Below are 17,458 nucleotides of genomic sequence, written 5' to 3' on the forward strand. Positions count from 1 at the left end.
TTTTAATGATTTGAAAATAAACATATTTATAGTCATGTTTAAAGTTCTTGGGGTAATAATTCTAATCATATGTACTCTCACTGCTTACATATTTGTCATTTTTCATCACAAGTCCACCTTTAATAAAGACTGCATTTTTCTACTGGAATCCCATGTGGGTTTAGAAATAGTTTTTCTTTTGTTTCTGCTAAGCTCTTCTGGGATATCATCTGCTGTGAGACTTCTATAATATAGTACCAGGGATTTAACACTTTCTATTGCCTTTAATTTCACAACATGGATGACAATTTGTAGTGTAAAAAATAACTCTTCACTTCAATGCTACCTCATAATGTAATCTTTATGAAGTCACTTAAAACTACCATTAGGAATTCACATTTAAGTTAAAACTCAACCACAGAAACTTGCCATAGAAGGCAAATTTCACACATACTCAGGCAATAACTTATATCTTCTTATTTAAAATTCTGCTTGGAGGTTGGCAAGTTTTCTTTCTCTCTCTTTTTATACTTCAATTATAAGAGACATGCCAATTTCAGAAAGACTAAAATAAATGTGTGTGGAGAAATCTTAAAACTAGGAAAATGCAGTATATAAGGCAGAAAGCAAGATTATAACTTAAAATGAGTAACCTCAACTGCCTGGAAGGCTGTATTGTATCTACAGAGGGAAAAAATATGCTCTCTCTGGCAGATATGCTATATGGGAATCCAGATCATTAGAAGGCTGCATATGCACACTGGAAACAAGGTGTGCTAACTGCCAGATATAATCACATGTGCAATATTTGGGTGACCTTGACAAGATAAATTCTCCAATGGACAGCATAGAAATTGGGATCCTTTTTCCTCACTTTTATTGCAGAACAAGTTGCCCTCCAATTGACTCAAGCTTTCTTTAAATATGTTTAACAGAGTAATAGTCACATCTCGCTCTGTCCATAGAGTTGGTCTTTTCTTTCAGATGATTTTGAACAGCTCTGCTTTGTACTACATGAGCATATAATTTAATACTCAGAAGACAACTTTATTTCAAGTTGCACATCTTCTAGGTACACAAGCACACACACAGTACCAACTACAAATAAAACAAAGATTTCTTAAACATAAATAAATCTTACTGCCTTTAATCACAGAAGTCTAAAGTAAAAACCAAACTTTACATGATATCAAAACATACTATGATCCAGTGTAGTTTAAAGATCAATACAATCGAGACTAAGAATTTGCTAAATCGAAGCTACAATGAGATATCATTTCACCCCAGTTAAAAGACAGGCAACAACAGATGCTGGCCAGTATGTGGAGAAAGGGGAACCCCTGAGAGTGTAAATTAGTAAAGCCACTATGGAGAACGTATGGCAGTTCCTCAAAAAACTAAAAACAGAACTACCATATGATCCAGAAATACCGCTGCTGGGTATATATAAAAATGAAAGGAAATCAGTATATCTAAGAGATATTTGCACTCTCGTTTACTGCAGCAGTATTTGCAATAGCCAAAAATGGAATAAACCTAAGTGTCCATCAATGAATGAATGAAGAAAATGTGGTACATATACACAATGGAACATTATTCAGGCATAAAAAAGAATGAAATCCTATCATTTGCAACAACATGGATGTAACTAGAGGATATTATATTAAGTGAAATAAGCCAGGCACAGAAAGACAAATATTGCATGTGCTTATTTATATGTGGGTGCTAAAAAAAAAAAAAAGCTGATCTCATGGAGCTAGAGAGCATGATGGTTACCAGAAGCTGAGAAGGGTAGTGGGGAGAGGGGAATGAGGAGAGGTTGGCCAATGGGTACAAAAATACAGTTAGAATAAGATCTAGTATTCAACAATACAATAGGGTGACTATAGTTAAAAATAATTTATTGTATATTTCAAAATAACTAGAAGAGTGGGACTGGAATGTTCCTAACACAAAGAAATGATAAATACTTGAGGTGATGGATATCCCAATTGCCCTGATTTGATCATTACACATTGTATGTTCACATGTACCCCATAAATATGTATGATAATGTATATATAATATTTATAATTTATATTTATAATACATTTTAATACAAAAATTAAAAATAAAAAGACTAAGGATTTGCTAATAATATTTAATTCATTTTTTTGGTCTGTTCTGAAACATTTTAGAAGATGAAGAACAAGGAAATGTAGAGAGACTCTATACTCATAAAATGTATATTAGGTTCATGCACTATACAAGGAATTACTAGGTCCACAAACTAAACAGTGAAGCCCATGAAAGAGGAAAAAGTATATGAAACAGGCAGTCCTTGACTTAAAGGCAATTCTATGTTGACGAACACTCACTGTGGCATTATGAAATTTTTCCATTCTGCCAAAATACATCTGCAATAGGTAACACCACCCATGTTACCAGGAATTCTTCCCTGCCATGACTTCCTTGGGCCTTCTACCTGAACCTTTGCTGAGCCAGCTGCCTAAGCCCTGAGATCTTCTACCGAGCCAGCCAATTTTCTTCTTCAGTTATTAGAATTTGGGTGTTCAGATATATTATGGATTAAAAAAAAAAAAAGATAAGAAAATTGTTGTGGGCTAGTCTGAAAACCAAATCAACATTTAAAATATCATCTCTGTGAGAATGAATTTGAAACTCCAAATTACCAATTTATTCCTGGAACTTATCCTATTGGAGAGTTTATCTATAAATCTATCCAGCCTGAAAAACAAGCCCAGTTATTCTCCTTGCTACCTGTGAATGTTTACAGATAAATTAATACTCACTTAACAAATACATTTTAAAATCTCAGATCTAGCTACTTTGGGAAAGACTACAAAAAGGTGTTAAGCCAATAAGCTCTATGCTAAAAAAATTTTTCTTGCCTGAGCATTAACACCATTTAAGGCCCAATCTGTCTGATGTGTCTCTCTTTATGGAATCAACATTTAGGAATTCATATATAAAATTGTGAGGAGTCCAGGGGACTAAAAAGATTCAGAGATTCTCTAACTTCATTCACCTTGTTCTAAATTTCATAATAATTTAGACATTAAAGAGGTCAATTTTCATACAAACTCATCACCTGTGATAGATGTTTTGGGGAGTTCTGTCTGTTAGAATTCCCCTAGCCTATAATATGAAAACACACTGCCAATCTGCCCCCTCTCTGTAACCCTCCAAATCAGTCTAGTCAAAGCTCCTTTATTCTTTGTTTACCCATATCTGGCCACTGTCCTAAGGCTAGTTTTAAAACTTCAAAAACCATATATAATTTTTATGAAGATGATGTTTTTGCTTCTTGCTATGAATGTCTTACACAGTTGATATATATTTGAAAATTTTTAAAGATTCAGGTCAGCTGCTTAAAGAATGGCTGCAACTTTATTTACTTTTTCCATGAAGCTTACTAATTTCTGAATTGGAATACAGTCAAATATTTAAAACTTGAATCTTTAGTTTACAGTATCCCCAAGCAAAAGGTTATATATTGATTCTTTAAGACACTGAACAAGTGATCTAGTAGAAAAGTTTAATGACTTGAAAAGTTTAAATCAGGAAATTAAAAACTGTCAAATATTACAATATACAGTAAGACTGTATTCTAGATATATTACACAAAAAATAAATGTACAGAATGCCAACATTCATCATTGCATATAAATATATTATTATATGGTCGAAGGAAATATATTTGTGCTTTTTAAATTCAGGGCCAGAGGCTTAACATTTAAGGATACTTATTTTAAAGACACTTGTATTAAACATAAATAACTGTGGAGTGTAATGATAAGATAATGAAGCAAGTATGAGAAACAAGCCCAAACACTTTTAGCCTTAAATTTTGAATCGGAATAAGACCACTTTTTATTTCTTAAGTAACTGAACTTTAACTAGATTATGCAAAATAGCCAATTCAATTTCATAATGCAGAAAGGTTAGGATATAATCAACAGGTACATTTACCATTCAAAGTAATTGCTAAAAGCCACTTTCACATATTCATTGGCAAATGAATGGGGAAAAAATGCTCTATTGTCATTACTGTAATAGTGTGGCTGAAACATTACCTTCTTAGAGAGAAAGAGAGGGAGAGATTAGTTTCTAGATGAATTTACAAAAAGCTATCCAAAGTAACATGCTCATTTCAGTGTTGAATTCTACCCCTCCTAACAATTGTTAACAGAGGAGAAATTTCAGATTAAGTTAACAAAGTGCTACTACATTTACTATGTTTTTCATGCAATACCTTTATTCAATCAATAAATCTTAGCTCAGTGACTATTAGTAGGCTATAAGCTGTATCTCTGTTTATTATTGCTATACTCCTGGTCCCTAACATAGTGCCTAATATATAACAGGTGCTCAAAAGATATTTGTTGCAATAAGCCAATCTTTCAATGGCTACACTGTTTACTGGTAACTGGTACTTTTCCTATTCACTTTATTTCAAACAAAATATACAACTAAAAAATCTGAAATTTCTCTTAAATTTGGGAAGTTTCCTTTACTATTTGTAATATTTTGAAAAAAAGTTCTCATTTTTCCTTTATTTTATTCTATTTATTAGTTAGGACAGAACTATTTGATTTTTTTTTCCCCCAAGTCTATTCCAAAGTTTGCCAAGACTACATTGAAAATCTCTCCTATGTTCTTGAACATGTTATACACAGATTTTGATCAGGAAAGAATGGCACAGCCTAAAGCACCAGAACAAACTAAAATACCAGTTAGCTTCAGGGCTTACAGATTGAAATTTTTTATTTGTCTATGGAAGGAAAGACAGAGACAGATATGCGTAGCATAGGTGGAGTTTTGGTCTCTCTTCATGCCTTTCTTTTCTCTCATTAGCCATCTACTTACTATACTTATTAAATAAATTTTTATCTTTTCTTCTCCTAAATATGTACCTTTTATTTACCAAATACTCTTAAACAAAAAGAAAAGTTGCAGTTACAACCATGCATGCTTACTTTTGAAAATGGCCATGATGAACATTACTTTTTACTTAAGCCTGACCTGAAAGATTTTATTTCAATGCAGCAGTTCTCAAGGTGTGGTCCAAAGAATCTTGTAGAGTAGGGAAAGTGGGGGAGTCTTTGAGATCCCTTTAGTTTAACAAGGTAAAAATGATTTTCATAACAACACTAGGACATTGCCTTTTTCACTCCCATTCTCTCCAGAGTAACGATAGAGTTTTCCAGTGGACATATGATGTGCCATATCACAACAAATTGAAGGCAGAAGCAGATGTGAGAATTCTTTGTCATCAAGCCAGATATTAAAGAGTTTACAAAAATATAGGCCATGTTACTCGTCACTAAATATTGTCTTAGAAAATTTACTTTTTCATTTAAAAATTATGTCAACATAATTATTATATTTATTGTTTAAATGGATTAATAAATTAAAAATAAATTAAATCTCAGTTTTAATTTCTAATAAATATTGACAGATATAACCTACGTAAACAAAAACTCTTTGAAGTCCTCAATAATTTTTTAAAACTGAAAAGAGTTCCACAAACCAAAAACTTTGAGAACCACTGCTTTGGTAAAGAGAGAAAACAAGGTCCTTCCCTGCCTTTTAGATTTTACTTGAAACATGAGATTCATAAAATGTAAGGTAAATCTAATTTTAAATATTATTTTAAAGCATTGGACTTACCATTATAGGTTATTCTTGGCTTTGTTAAACACATCACAAGATGCAAATCCATTTCATCTGAGGGTACAAATTTTGAGCATACTGGGCACTTAAATCCTAAAAAGTAAAAGAAACCCAAGTTACTTAACTATTCTGAATACCCCACTGTGGTTTTTAAAAAGCATGAACAATCAAAAACATTTCAAACTTCAGTATTACACTTACAGTAATGCACTGCACTATTTATGTGCAACTCAAGTTGGGAAAAGAGTTTCTGACTATAATATCTGACTTACATCAGTTTATGACAATCATTCATCGTCAAATAAAACAAGTTCAAATGAGGACAGTGTGGCCTACTACAAAACTCCTGCATTTCCTTCTAATGTGGTCCAGTTATTCTCTTGTTTCTCTCTAATTTTTTATATTAACCTATACTTATGATTTTATGTTACAGTTTTGTAACTTGACCATGCTTGTGGAAATTACCTTTCCCAGCTTGGTACAGTACACTTTGAGTCACAAGGTTTTACAACTAGACGGTACCTTAGAAACTATTCTACGCCATCAATCTTTTAAAAATTTATCTGATGAGGAATGTGAAGCCTTTCAGAACAGCAAAAACAGGACTAGAATCTAAGAGTCTTGACTTCTAGTTTAATGGTCTTCCTGTCACACCATACTACTAAAGTCATAATGATGCAAACAGAAAATAGCATTGAATCAGGGCAGGCATTTGCAGTCAATTTTGACACTTAAAAATCTGCTAGTTTCCTACAATTTTCAATCTGCACTCCTAAGTATTTGCCTAAAGTACTCATTAAAAATAAACTGGCATACTGAAGAAGAGAATATTTTATGTATTCAGCTCTACTCTGCCCTCCCTCACTTACCAAGGTGAACTGTCCCACCCCTGGTTCCCTGCTGCTTAGGCAGTCATTATACAGTCATTATATACATGAATACTATGTTTCCCTGCTGCTCCACTGGTCCCTCCCCATCCCCCACCACATCCCTAAGCTGTCTGGACACCTGATCCCAGACAGCCAATTTATTGTTTGGCCAGGGACAAATCAGAAGTGGATCAAAAGATGGGCTGGGCCTATCCTTTTTCTTCTTGGAAATATGATTAAGAAATAGTGAGAGACTACATTGGCAAGCAGGAAAGAGCTGAAGCAGAATGATCAAATGTAGGTAAGAGAGAGAGAGACTGGAGCGTCCAAGACGGCTCAGGTGTAAGCTGAACTTATGAGAGAACAGAAACCATAGGCAAGCACAGGAAAGTGGGCCACATGGAGGTCCTGGAGCAGAAGTGTAGACAGAAGCAGCAGCGTTGTGAGAGACAATGAGACAGATGGTGAAAAAAACATTCTGGCAGATCTGTAGTTCTAGCACATGTGTGTGTGTGTGTGTGTTCTTATAGGAACTGTCCTCCCTTTACCATGACATGAAACTCACTGCAACAAAATGAGTCAGACTAGAATCATACCTCATGCACAGGATTGGGAAAAAGGTGTTGGCATGGCTACTCAATTCAATTAGGTATTCAATTTCCTAAATGAAATAGATGATTTTGAACACTGTTTTTCAAGCTGTATTATTAATATATGTATTTTAAAAGAAAGGGATGAAGGTATGTTTACTTCAACTTCTCGAAAACCACTGAAATAAAAAGAAAAAAAAAAAAGCAAAGAGGATTCATCTAAAATAAAACTATAAAAACATGTAATAACCAAACACAAAACTGCATCAAATACAGTGAAACTGACTAGTGAGAAGACAGGGACCTTAAATTAAAGCAGCATTCAGATTTCAAGGACCAACTAACAAATCCTTTGCTTGAAACTTTAAAAACTTGCTTCCTTGAAGTTAAACAAGGCATAAAAGGGCAAGAGGCAACCAATTTTGCAGCTACTGATCAGAATCATCTGAGCACTGGCAAACAAATCCTAAATCAACAAACAAAAGTGCAACATTGTGAACCTAAAAAGCCTCACTGAGAGCTATCCAACCACCCACAAAATAGAGTCTAAGGAGATAAACATCATGTACAAAGAACCACCTGGATTTCTAGTTAAATATAGTGAATTAAAATGTGTCTCCCTCCCCTCCCAAAACCTACTGAAATGAAAATAAATAAAAGTAAATAAAAATGGTTTAAAGAAGAACATGAGAAGAATCAGCAGCAAATGAGACATAAAAATACAGATGAAGGAATTAATAGGACTGAGAAAACAGACATCCTTAAGTGCCTGCAGAAGTAAGCCAAGTCTTATTACATAATTCCCAAAGGACTCAGGAATCTGTAGCTCCATTACTTCCTAAGACAACGGTGATGCATGAGGCTAAAATCTAGATTGATTGAAAGACTGAATAAAAAACAGATCCAGCCTGGCACAGTGGTTCACACCTATAATCCCAGCACTTTGAGAGGCTGGAGTGAGAGGAGCACTTGAAGCTATGAATTTGAGACCAGCCTGGGCAACATAGCGAGATTCTGTCTCTACCAAAAAAAAAAAATTAGCTGGGTGTGGTCACAGGTGCCTGTAGTGCCTGAGGCAGGTGCCTGAAGCTGAGGTAGGAAGATCACCTGAGCCCAGGACTGAGGTTACAGTGAGCTATAATTGTGCCACTGCACTCCAGCCTGGGTAACAGAGCAAGACTATGTCTGTAAAAGGGCAAAAAAAAAAAAAAAAAACCAGATCCCCAGGTCCCCAATCTATGACATACAGCCAAGCACCTACCATACTCCTACGAGAGCAGAATGGAGGTTTACTGTGGAAAAAAGAAAAGAACCAAAGAATATTCAGAATTGAGGACACCAGGCACAGAAATACGTAAAGATCTATATACTGAAAAAGGCCCTTCGTCTATACCCATTCAGAAATTGGTAGATTCTTCTCTTAAATCAAAAGGTTCCACAGAATGAAACATCAAAATCCTTGCCTATTAATATGCCCTGGCCTTGCCCATAAGCTTCCAATCAGCTTTTTAGGGCCTCTCTTAAGCATCATGCAATAAAAGAAAAAATTAGTTATGGTAAAACACTCCAGAAGCAAATTCAAAAGACAAATGATAATTTAAAATATTTGCAATATATGTCAAAAACAAAAGGAAAATATCCTTAATATATAGATGTTCCTCAACTTACGACATTAAGTTGAAAATACGCTAAATTGAAAATGCATTTATTATATCTAACCTATGGAACATCATAGCTTAGCCTAGCCTACCTTAAACATGCTCAGAACACTTTCAATACAGTATTCAATAAATTACATGAGATATTCAACACTTTGTTATAAAATAGGCTTTGTGTTAGATGATTTGCCCCTGCACCATGAGATTATCGTGCTATACATTGTTAGATCAGGAAAAGATCAAAGTTCAAAATTCGAAGTATAGTTTCTACTTTCATATTGTTTTTGCACTATCATAAAGTTGGAAAACCATAAGTCAAACCACCGTAAGTCCTGGACTATCTGTATAAAGAACTCTCAAAATTGAGGGAAATAAAGTCAAATACTGTAAGAAAAACGGACAAAAGTTCTAAACAGACATTTCACCAGGAAAAAAAAAGATGCATATGCCCCTTAAATAAATAAAAAACTGCTGTGTTTGAATAAAAGAATCACTTTCTTCTCAAGTTCTTTACATTTCCTTACTCTGATTTTAGTAGGTATAAGACGGAGGAAAGAGAAATACATCTTTAATTCACTGTATGTAATTAAATCCTGGTGGTTCTTATACAGACTGTTCTCTCCTCAGGCTCCTCTCTCCTCAGGCTTTGTCTTTACACTGAGATACCATTTCTCATCCTAGATCGGCAAAAACTCAAAGCTTGACAACAGGCTGGGCATGGTGGTTCTTCCCTATAATCCTAGCCCTCTGGAAAGCTGAGGCAGGATTGCTTGAGCTCAGGAGTTCGAGACCAGCTTGAGCAAGAGCGAGATCCCAGCAAGAGCGAGACCTTCTCTACTAAAAATAGAAAAAATTAGCCAAGCAAGTAAAAATAGAAACAAAAAATTAGCTGGGTATGGTGGCTCGTGCCTGTAGTCCCAGCTACTTGGGAGGCTGAGGAAAGAGGATCACTTAGGCCCAAGAGTTTAAGGTTGCTGTGAGCTAGGCTGACGCCTCAGCACTCTAGCCGGGGCAACAGAGTGAGACTCTGTCTCAAAAAAAAAAAAAAAAAAGCTTGACCACACACTCTGTTGATGAGGCTGTGGACAGACATACTTTCATATACTGATGGTAGGACTGCAAAATTGTACAATCTCTATGAAAGGGTAATTTGTCAATATCTATCCAGACTACATATGTACTTATCTCTTCTGATCCAGTTCTGGGAATGTACACTGAAGGTATGTCCCCAACAATACAAAATACACATGTACATTAATTTATTATGGCACTATTTGAATTGTTTGAATTCAAAACAATTTAAGTGATCACAGAGATTTGGCAAATAAACCATGGTGCATCCACATGATGGATGTACTACGCAGCTGTAAAAAAGACAGGAGGAAGATCTCTATGAACAGACATTGAGTGATTTCCAGTATATATTAAGTGGAAAAAAGCAAGGTTCAAAGGAATGCATATGCTATGCTAGCTACTGTGCAAAGAAGAGTAAATAAGAATGCATGTGTATGTGTGTATCTGCACAAAGAAAAACAGGAAGGATAAACTTCAAACTAGGGTTTACACACGTTATCTACAGGTGGTGAGAATGTGGTGAAAGACACACAGAAGATGGCACTCATGCATGTACCTTTTAATAAACGATTTAACTTTTAAACAGTGTTAACGATTTACATATTCAAAAATAAAAACAAACCAAGGATTAGTGGAAAATCTCTACCTCAATTTAAATAGAAACAAATGAACCTAATTACGTATCAAATAGGTAATCACAAAGAAAAATACACACATACTTCTTAGCTCTGTCCACTGAAAAGACCTAGAAGCAATGACATCCCAGGAGCCAGAGGCAGACCCAGCTCCCAGATCTTAGGTTTCTAAGTATTATTCCTCCCCCAAAACAAACCAGAGCTCCTTGCAGAAATGGCTGGTTCTAGGTCTGGGACAGGGAAAGTACAAAATGAGCCTAGAATACCTTTTTGCGCCAGACCAGGGGTGGGAAACCTGAGGCCTTAAGGCCACATGTGGCCTTCTAGGTCCTTAAGTGCAGCCTTTTGACTGAATCCAAATTTTACAGAACGAATCCTTTTATTTTTATTAATATATTTTTGTCTTTTATATTTTTATTTTGAAAATGAACATATTTAGAATACCAAAAAATAAAATGTTTCAATGAAATAATCCTCCCAGACTGACACAATGAGAACATTAATAAGCCACAGGGGCTAAACTGACAGATGATACACTCATGATTTAGTTCTAACTTCCCCTGCCTGACTGGCACCACTGCCGCATGAGGCTGGTTGGCGAGAGTTTATGGGGATCGAGTACACCAGTCTGTTAGCAGCTTTTGACAACGGTGTACTGTGTTTCTGTCGGAAGTAGAATTTGTGAATAGTTGCACAGCTCAACAGTATTTTTTAATTCTGTCTGCTTAACAGTCCATCATGTCAAAGAAGACCAAGAGAATGCTGAAGGAAAAAAAACAGTTTTTTAATGAGGATTGGGAATTGCAATATTATCTTGTTTCTGCTAAAGATCATTTGCTTGCTTTGTGATACTGCAACATCAACATTAAAGAAATTCAAAGCTCATCAGCATTATAACATTCATAAGGACCACAAATATTTAAATTAGAGGGAGAGGCATGAAAGGTTGTATTGCACAAATTAAAAGATGGAAAGCAAAAGCAAAGACAATTCTTTCAAGCAGCGATAAGACCCGGAAATAATGCCAGTGAAGCGAGTTATAAAGTAGCTTATATACTTGGGGGGGAAAGGGGAAGCCATTCAGTGATATAGAAATTGTGAAAGAATGCACTGGTGAAGTTGTAGGATGCTTAGACCCTAATAACATTTCAAAGTACAAACACCTGCCTCTTTCAAGGAGAACCGTAACTGACTGGGAGCATGAATTAGCCTTCAACATAACAGAACTTCATGCAATACTTCAAAAGCAAAATATATATTATTGAATCTCTCTGGATGAATCAACTGATACTACAGACTTGGTGTAAGTTTTATACTTCATTTGGGTCATGACAGAAGATTATCTTTGCTATGAAGAGTTGCTTACTTTGGGCACTCTTGTGAACAGAAGAACAAGGGCAATAGATATCTTCAACAACTTTCAAGATAAATGTCATCAAGTTGGACTGAATTTGGTAAATTTAGTGAGTGTATGTACAGATGGTACACCTTCCATGACAGGAAACCATGAAGGGTTTATTGCACAGATAAAAAAGGTATTATATTAACAGATACAGATGCTGATGTATTTTCCATCAGCAAAATCTTTGTGCTAAAGCTACTGTTTTAAGTGACATTTTGCAACAAGTTATAAGTATTGTTAACCATATTCCTGCAAATGCAACAAGGCATCTTTAGTTTCATAACATGCTAAAGCTGAACAATGGGGTATTCAGTGCGGATTTGCTGTATCATTCTAAAGCACATTGGCTATCCAAGTACAGGTGTTAGCCAAAATTTTATCTCTGTGAGAACAGTTAGTTAAATTTTATAAACAACAGAATTAGCAATGTGAATTATTGAAAGAAGATTTCTACAGGAATTCAGCATTTCTGTGTGATACCATGTCAAATCAAAACAATATTTCTTTGCAATGTAAAACTAAGTCTTCATATGGTATGTGGCAAAAACTCCATGCATTTCGGAAAAAGCTATCTTTTTTCAAAACACTTCTTCTTCAAAAGAAAATTCTGGATGAACATTTTCCCCAGTTAGCAAAGGTCACTGATGAACAAGACAATGTGTTCGGATCATTTGAAGAATACATAGCTATTATAGACCTATTAATTGGAGAATACAATGAAAGTTTCACTAACTTTGAGAATCAGGACATCACTCAAATTAGCATTTCAGCCTCACCTAGTTGGTATCACCAAGGCACCTAAAGAACTACAGATGGAATTGACTAAGCTCTTAGTAGATGACATTTTAAAATCATTGTTTGATGCTAAGAAAGATCCAATTGAAATATGGAAAAATGCAGAATACCCACACCTATGGCAACATACTCCTAAAATGCTTTCTTTTCAACACAACTTACTGCTGTGACTCTACATTCTCCTACCTAACCCAAATCAAGACCCCTTAAGGTCTTGATATCCATCTAGAAGATCAACTGAAATTGTGGATCTCCAAGCTGCAACCAAATATTCAAATGCTTTCCAACAAAAAGCAGACACAACAAACTCATTAAAAGGTTAACTCTAAAATTAACAAATATTTTTCATTTTTTGAAATTATTAAGTAGATAGTAGTCAGATTTTTACAAAATAATGTACATTTTTAAGGTTATCTAACTGAAGTTTATTGAATGCAGCCTTATTTGATTACAGCTAAATTAATGCAGACTTCCAACATGAAAAGGTTTTCCACCCCGCTGCCAGACTAAATAAGTGCTCAAAAACTAATATGGACATATAAAAAGGCACTGAAGCCCGCTTGAAAGATCTCCTCCTTGCCAAATTTGCACTGAGAATCAAAATAAAGAATGACATAGTAAATTATGATATATTAAATTTAAAAAGAATGCAAAGTACGTATGTATAATTACACATTCTGAAAGTATTAACCCAAGATCACCTAATTAAGAGAAAAAGGTACTTTTAGAATGGAAAAGGCTGGTTTTTAAGGCTGACCACCTTAAACCGAAGTTCAAACTTAATATCACCAACAAAAGGGCAAACTGACATCATATACTCCCTGATGTGATGCACTGAGAACATGTTACCTAATTATACAGAAATTTGGGGGGAAAAGCCTCTAATATATAAGACAGACATCAAAACAAATAATAGACTACATGAACGATGATTAAAGTCAATGTAGGTTAACAGAAGAAAACTTCAACATTGCCAATTCCTACCCCCCATTCTTATAATTATTAAGATTTCTATTTATTTGAGGTTTTAAATATATATTTATTTATTTTGTTTCTACTTATTTGTTTTGGTTTTCCTCTTTTATGTTACAGGCTTTTTCCAAATTTCCTCAATTATCCCAATAATTCCAGATGATATCACATCCATAAAATAAGAAAAAGGGGCTATAAAATAGTAAGAACCAAAAGAAAGCTCTTGAAAATTAAAAATTTGATAGAAAAATTCAAATAGACAGTTGGAATATTAACTTGAGGTAATAAAGATACCAAATGATAATAACAACAATTAAATTTTACTATGTACCAGAAAAGTATCTAAGCATTTTGGTTGAATTAACTCATTTATCCCTATATCCTTTGATATAGGTACTAATATTTTACAGATGAAAACAGAAAGGGTAACTGGTGTAAGGTCACACAGCTAGAAACTGGCAACACCAGAATTCAAACAGGCCTTCTGGCTCCAGAGCTTACGTCCTTAACCATTACTCTACACAGCCTTTTCAAGCTCTCAGAAAGCAGAAGCAACGTCAGATCGGAGGCGGATAATAAAATCAGATCAATCTAGGTGTCTAACATCCAACCAGCCATAAACACAGAATTGAGGAAAGAGGAAGAAACTTTCAAAGACATAACATATTTTCCCAAACTGAAGTTCATGAGTATATGGACTGAAAGAATATAAATGAAACAAATGAAAACAAATAACCATACCAAGGTACATTACATGAAATAACAGAGATTAGAGATAAAAAAGAAAATCTAAAAGTTTTCAAACAGAAAAAAATCAGAGCAAAATATCTAGAATAATATCCCAGATTTTATTTTTTTGTCTTCCATGATCTAATATTTTTGGAGAGTCTAGGTTCAACTGTTTCAGAATCAGAATGGCACCAATCTTCTCAACAGCAACACATGAAGCTAGAGGACAAATAAAGCAGTAAGTTCAAAATTCTGAAAGAAAACTTACTTTTAGACTATGTACCTTAACGACCACATATTCACACTTGTTTGATAAATACATTTTTTGCAGATAGGCAAGGCATCAAAAACTATCTTCCTTCTATGCGCTCTCTCAAGAGACTTCCACAGCAAGAAGTCCACTAAAATAAGGGACATATCCCTCACAGGAGAGAGGTTAGAGGAAGTCCCAATTTTTTTCCTTCTCCCTCTCTAGAGAGCTAGATCTATATATACACACATAACATACAGGTTATTACTTGGGAGACATTGGGGGGAAGTCTTCAGAACTCTTAGAGGGAAAATATGTTGGGACTCAAGAAATTGATATCCTCAAACATTCAAAGACTCAGGACACAACCAAGAGATGAATCAAAACAAATAATTCAGTAATGGACAAGCTGTGATTAAAAACAATATATAAATAAATACACACGGTAGTGCGCACATGCATGATTCTATTTAATTGCAGAAATAAATGTAAAGAACTGTAGGAATTATCTCTACAATATAGTATATAAATATTATAAATGCCAACATTGTGAAAATGATTGAACTAACAAAAGCTGGGAAGGGAACAGCAGGCTCATGGTGGTGTATAAAAGGCCAAGTGAGACTATGAGAAAGAAAATGAACATTAGAGATGAGCCAGATCACCCTGCTCTTTTTAAACAGAGGAAAAAACATGTACAGAGATAATGAAACAATGCCGTTACTCCCTCTCTTCTACATATTTACACTTCTACCCTAGGGAACTTTAGATTGTCGTCAAAATCCTGCTAAGCGTCTCCAAGACTCTTTCTCTAAATGCTCCACCCCAAAGCAAATTTAAACATTGATCATCCCTTTGTATCTCTTCTGTACTTTGACAATACTTCCAATACTGTAACACAGCGTAGCACTGTACTTATTTATATGTCTATCTCCTTATTAGCCTTAATAGTGTAATGAAAATATGGAATTTGAAGTCCAAAAGACCTGGGTACTAATCCCAATTCTACTACATATAGGCTATGTGACCTGGGGAAGGCATTTATGTCCTCTAGGCCTGACCTTTTCCCTGTAAAATATTGATAATACTACTTATACATCAGCAATCCGGTGAGGATTAAATATTACAATGCATATAAAGTACCTGCAGCATAGTAGGTATCAGTAAACAGTGGCTACCATTTATGAAAATTTTCCCCTTTTCAATTTTCAGACAAGTTACTTATTCTTTGTAAACTCTCACAACAGTAGTTTTAAAATGACATTCTTTGACTCAATGACACATACTGCTATGTCAAAGTTACTTTACGTAGTAAAATAAATACCATCAGCACCTGTAAATGTGAATACCAAGTGATTTTCCACTGTTGATGACTAAGGCAAAAAGATTCTTCTTTATATTTCCAGTGGCCCAACCCTACTTTTATTCAGTATTTGTACATTGTTTCTTCCTAGCAACCAACTACAAACAAAAAGGGATTGATCCTAAACCTGAGTCTGGTGAATATAGCTATTAACAGGAAAAATAAAGATGAGTTTTTTTGGTTTTTTTGGTGGTGGAAAAATTGCTCCAATCAGTCAGAATCTGTTGGGATGATAGAAGATGAAAGTACCAGGCCCTATTATGAAATTTACATATCAATCTACAACTGCAAACAAGTCATCTAAATGCAACTTGCTTAGTTATGAGAGCTCCTGATAGCTAGAAACAAAGACACCAGAAAAAGTCACACTGGAGAAGCTATCCTCTCAACCACTAGCGAGTCCACAGAGAAAGAAAAGACAGACAACCAGTAACTACATTATACTGCGTGCTGTGGGGAGAGAATAGAAGTCAGACTTTTGGACTCTTCTATTTTAACCTTTTTGACAATCCAAATTTTCTACCCCTCCTCCAGATGTCATCAACCTCCTATTATCCTCACTGGTCATCAATGTTCTCTCTACCCAAAGCTGGGAGCCCAACAAATTTCCCCCAAATCAAAACTATTCCTTACACTGTCTCTAAAACAAAGCTCTATTCCATCTGATCTCAATTAGGTAATTTTATTGGCTAATTTAAATAATTTCTAGAATGAAATGATCAATATGCTAAATCTTCCCTACGTAAACATGCACTGTATATGACAATCAATGGAATGAATCAATGATAGAAGTTATAGCAAGTAACCGCCATCTGCTACAACAGGTAATTCAAAACAGTAGCCGTCATTTCTTACCTGCAATAATGGAACTAAAAAATATTAAGCATAAGGAGCCTACAGACTCTCTTGGTTTACACTGCTCGCTTGAAGAGAATATAGATCTAAGCGAAAAGAAATCAAAATTGCCAGAACTCAGCTCTTCTGATTCCTAAGCTTTCCAGCTTTCTGTCACAGCAACTTGGCTTTTGACACTTTTATATTACTGTGTGCCCACGTGCACGCACACACACAACCCATCATTCCCTGACTAGGCTTTTCCCACTATTATCCTAAATTTGGTATAGCCGTTTATTAATAATTATTGTCCTTGAATAGAACATACCCATTACACCTCTATGCCTTCGCTCCCAATTAAACCAATGTTTTGTTTTTCTTATTTTATTAAAAATCTACTCCCATCCCTTTAAGCCCAGATCTAGTTTCACTATCTCAATGAAATCTTCTAAGAGAACTGAAAGCCAGAATGTCTTCTGTCCTACTATATTCTTTTTATTAATAATACTCATTTAATATCTCATCTACAATATTTCTGTGTAGATTTTATATCCTAAATTTGATAATATCTGTGGGGCAGAAATTGTATATTATTCTGCTACATATTCTACTCAAACACTCTCTCCAAGCAT

At 34.8% G+C, this 17,458-nt stretch overlaps 1 protein-coding gene across 1 annotated transcript in view; it reads right to left on the reverse strand.

Annotated features, from left to right (window-relative positions):
* The window catches only part of ZNRF2 (zinc and ring finger 2), a 97,277-nt gene that overhangs the window by 34,456 nt on the left and 45,363 nt on the right, over positions 1 to 17,458 (reverse strand). The window contains exon 2 of the mRNA XM_069461970.1: positions 5,653 to 5,748. Within this exon, the coding sequence (XP_069318071.1) occupies positions 5,653 to 5,748 (96 nt within the window). The remainder of the gene's footprint in view (positions 1 to 5,652; positions 5,749 to 17,458) is intronic.

Source organism: Eulemur rufifrons, chromosome 29 (genome assembly GCF_041146395.1).
Source record: "Eulemur rufifrons isolate Redbay chromosome 29, OSU_ERuf_1, whole genome shotgun sequence".
Taxonomy (NCBI): domain Eukaryota; kingdom Metazoa; phylum Chordata; class Mammalia; order Primates; family Lemuridae; genus Eulemur; species Eulemur rufifrons.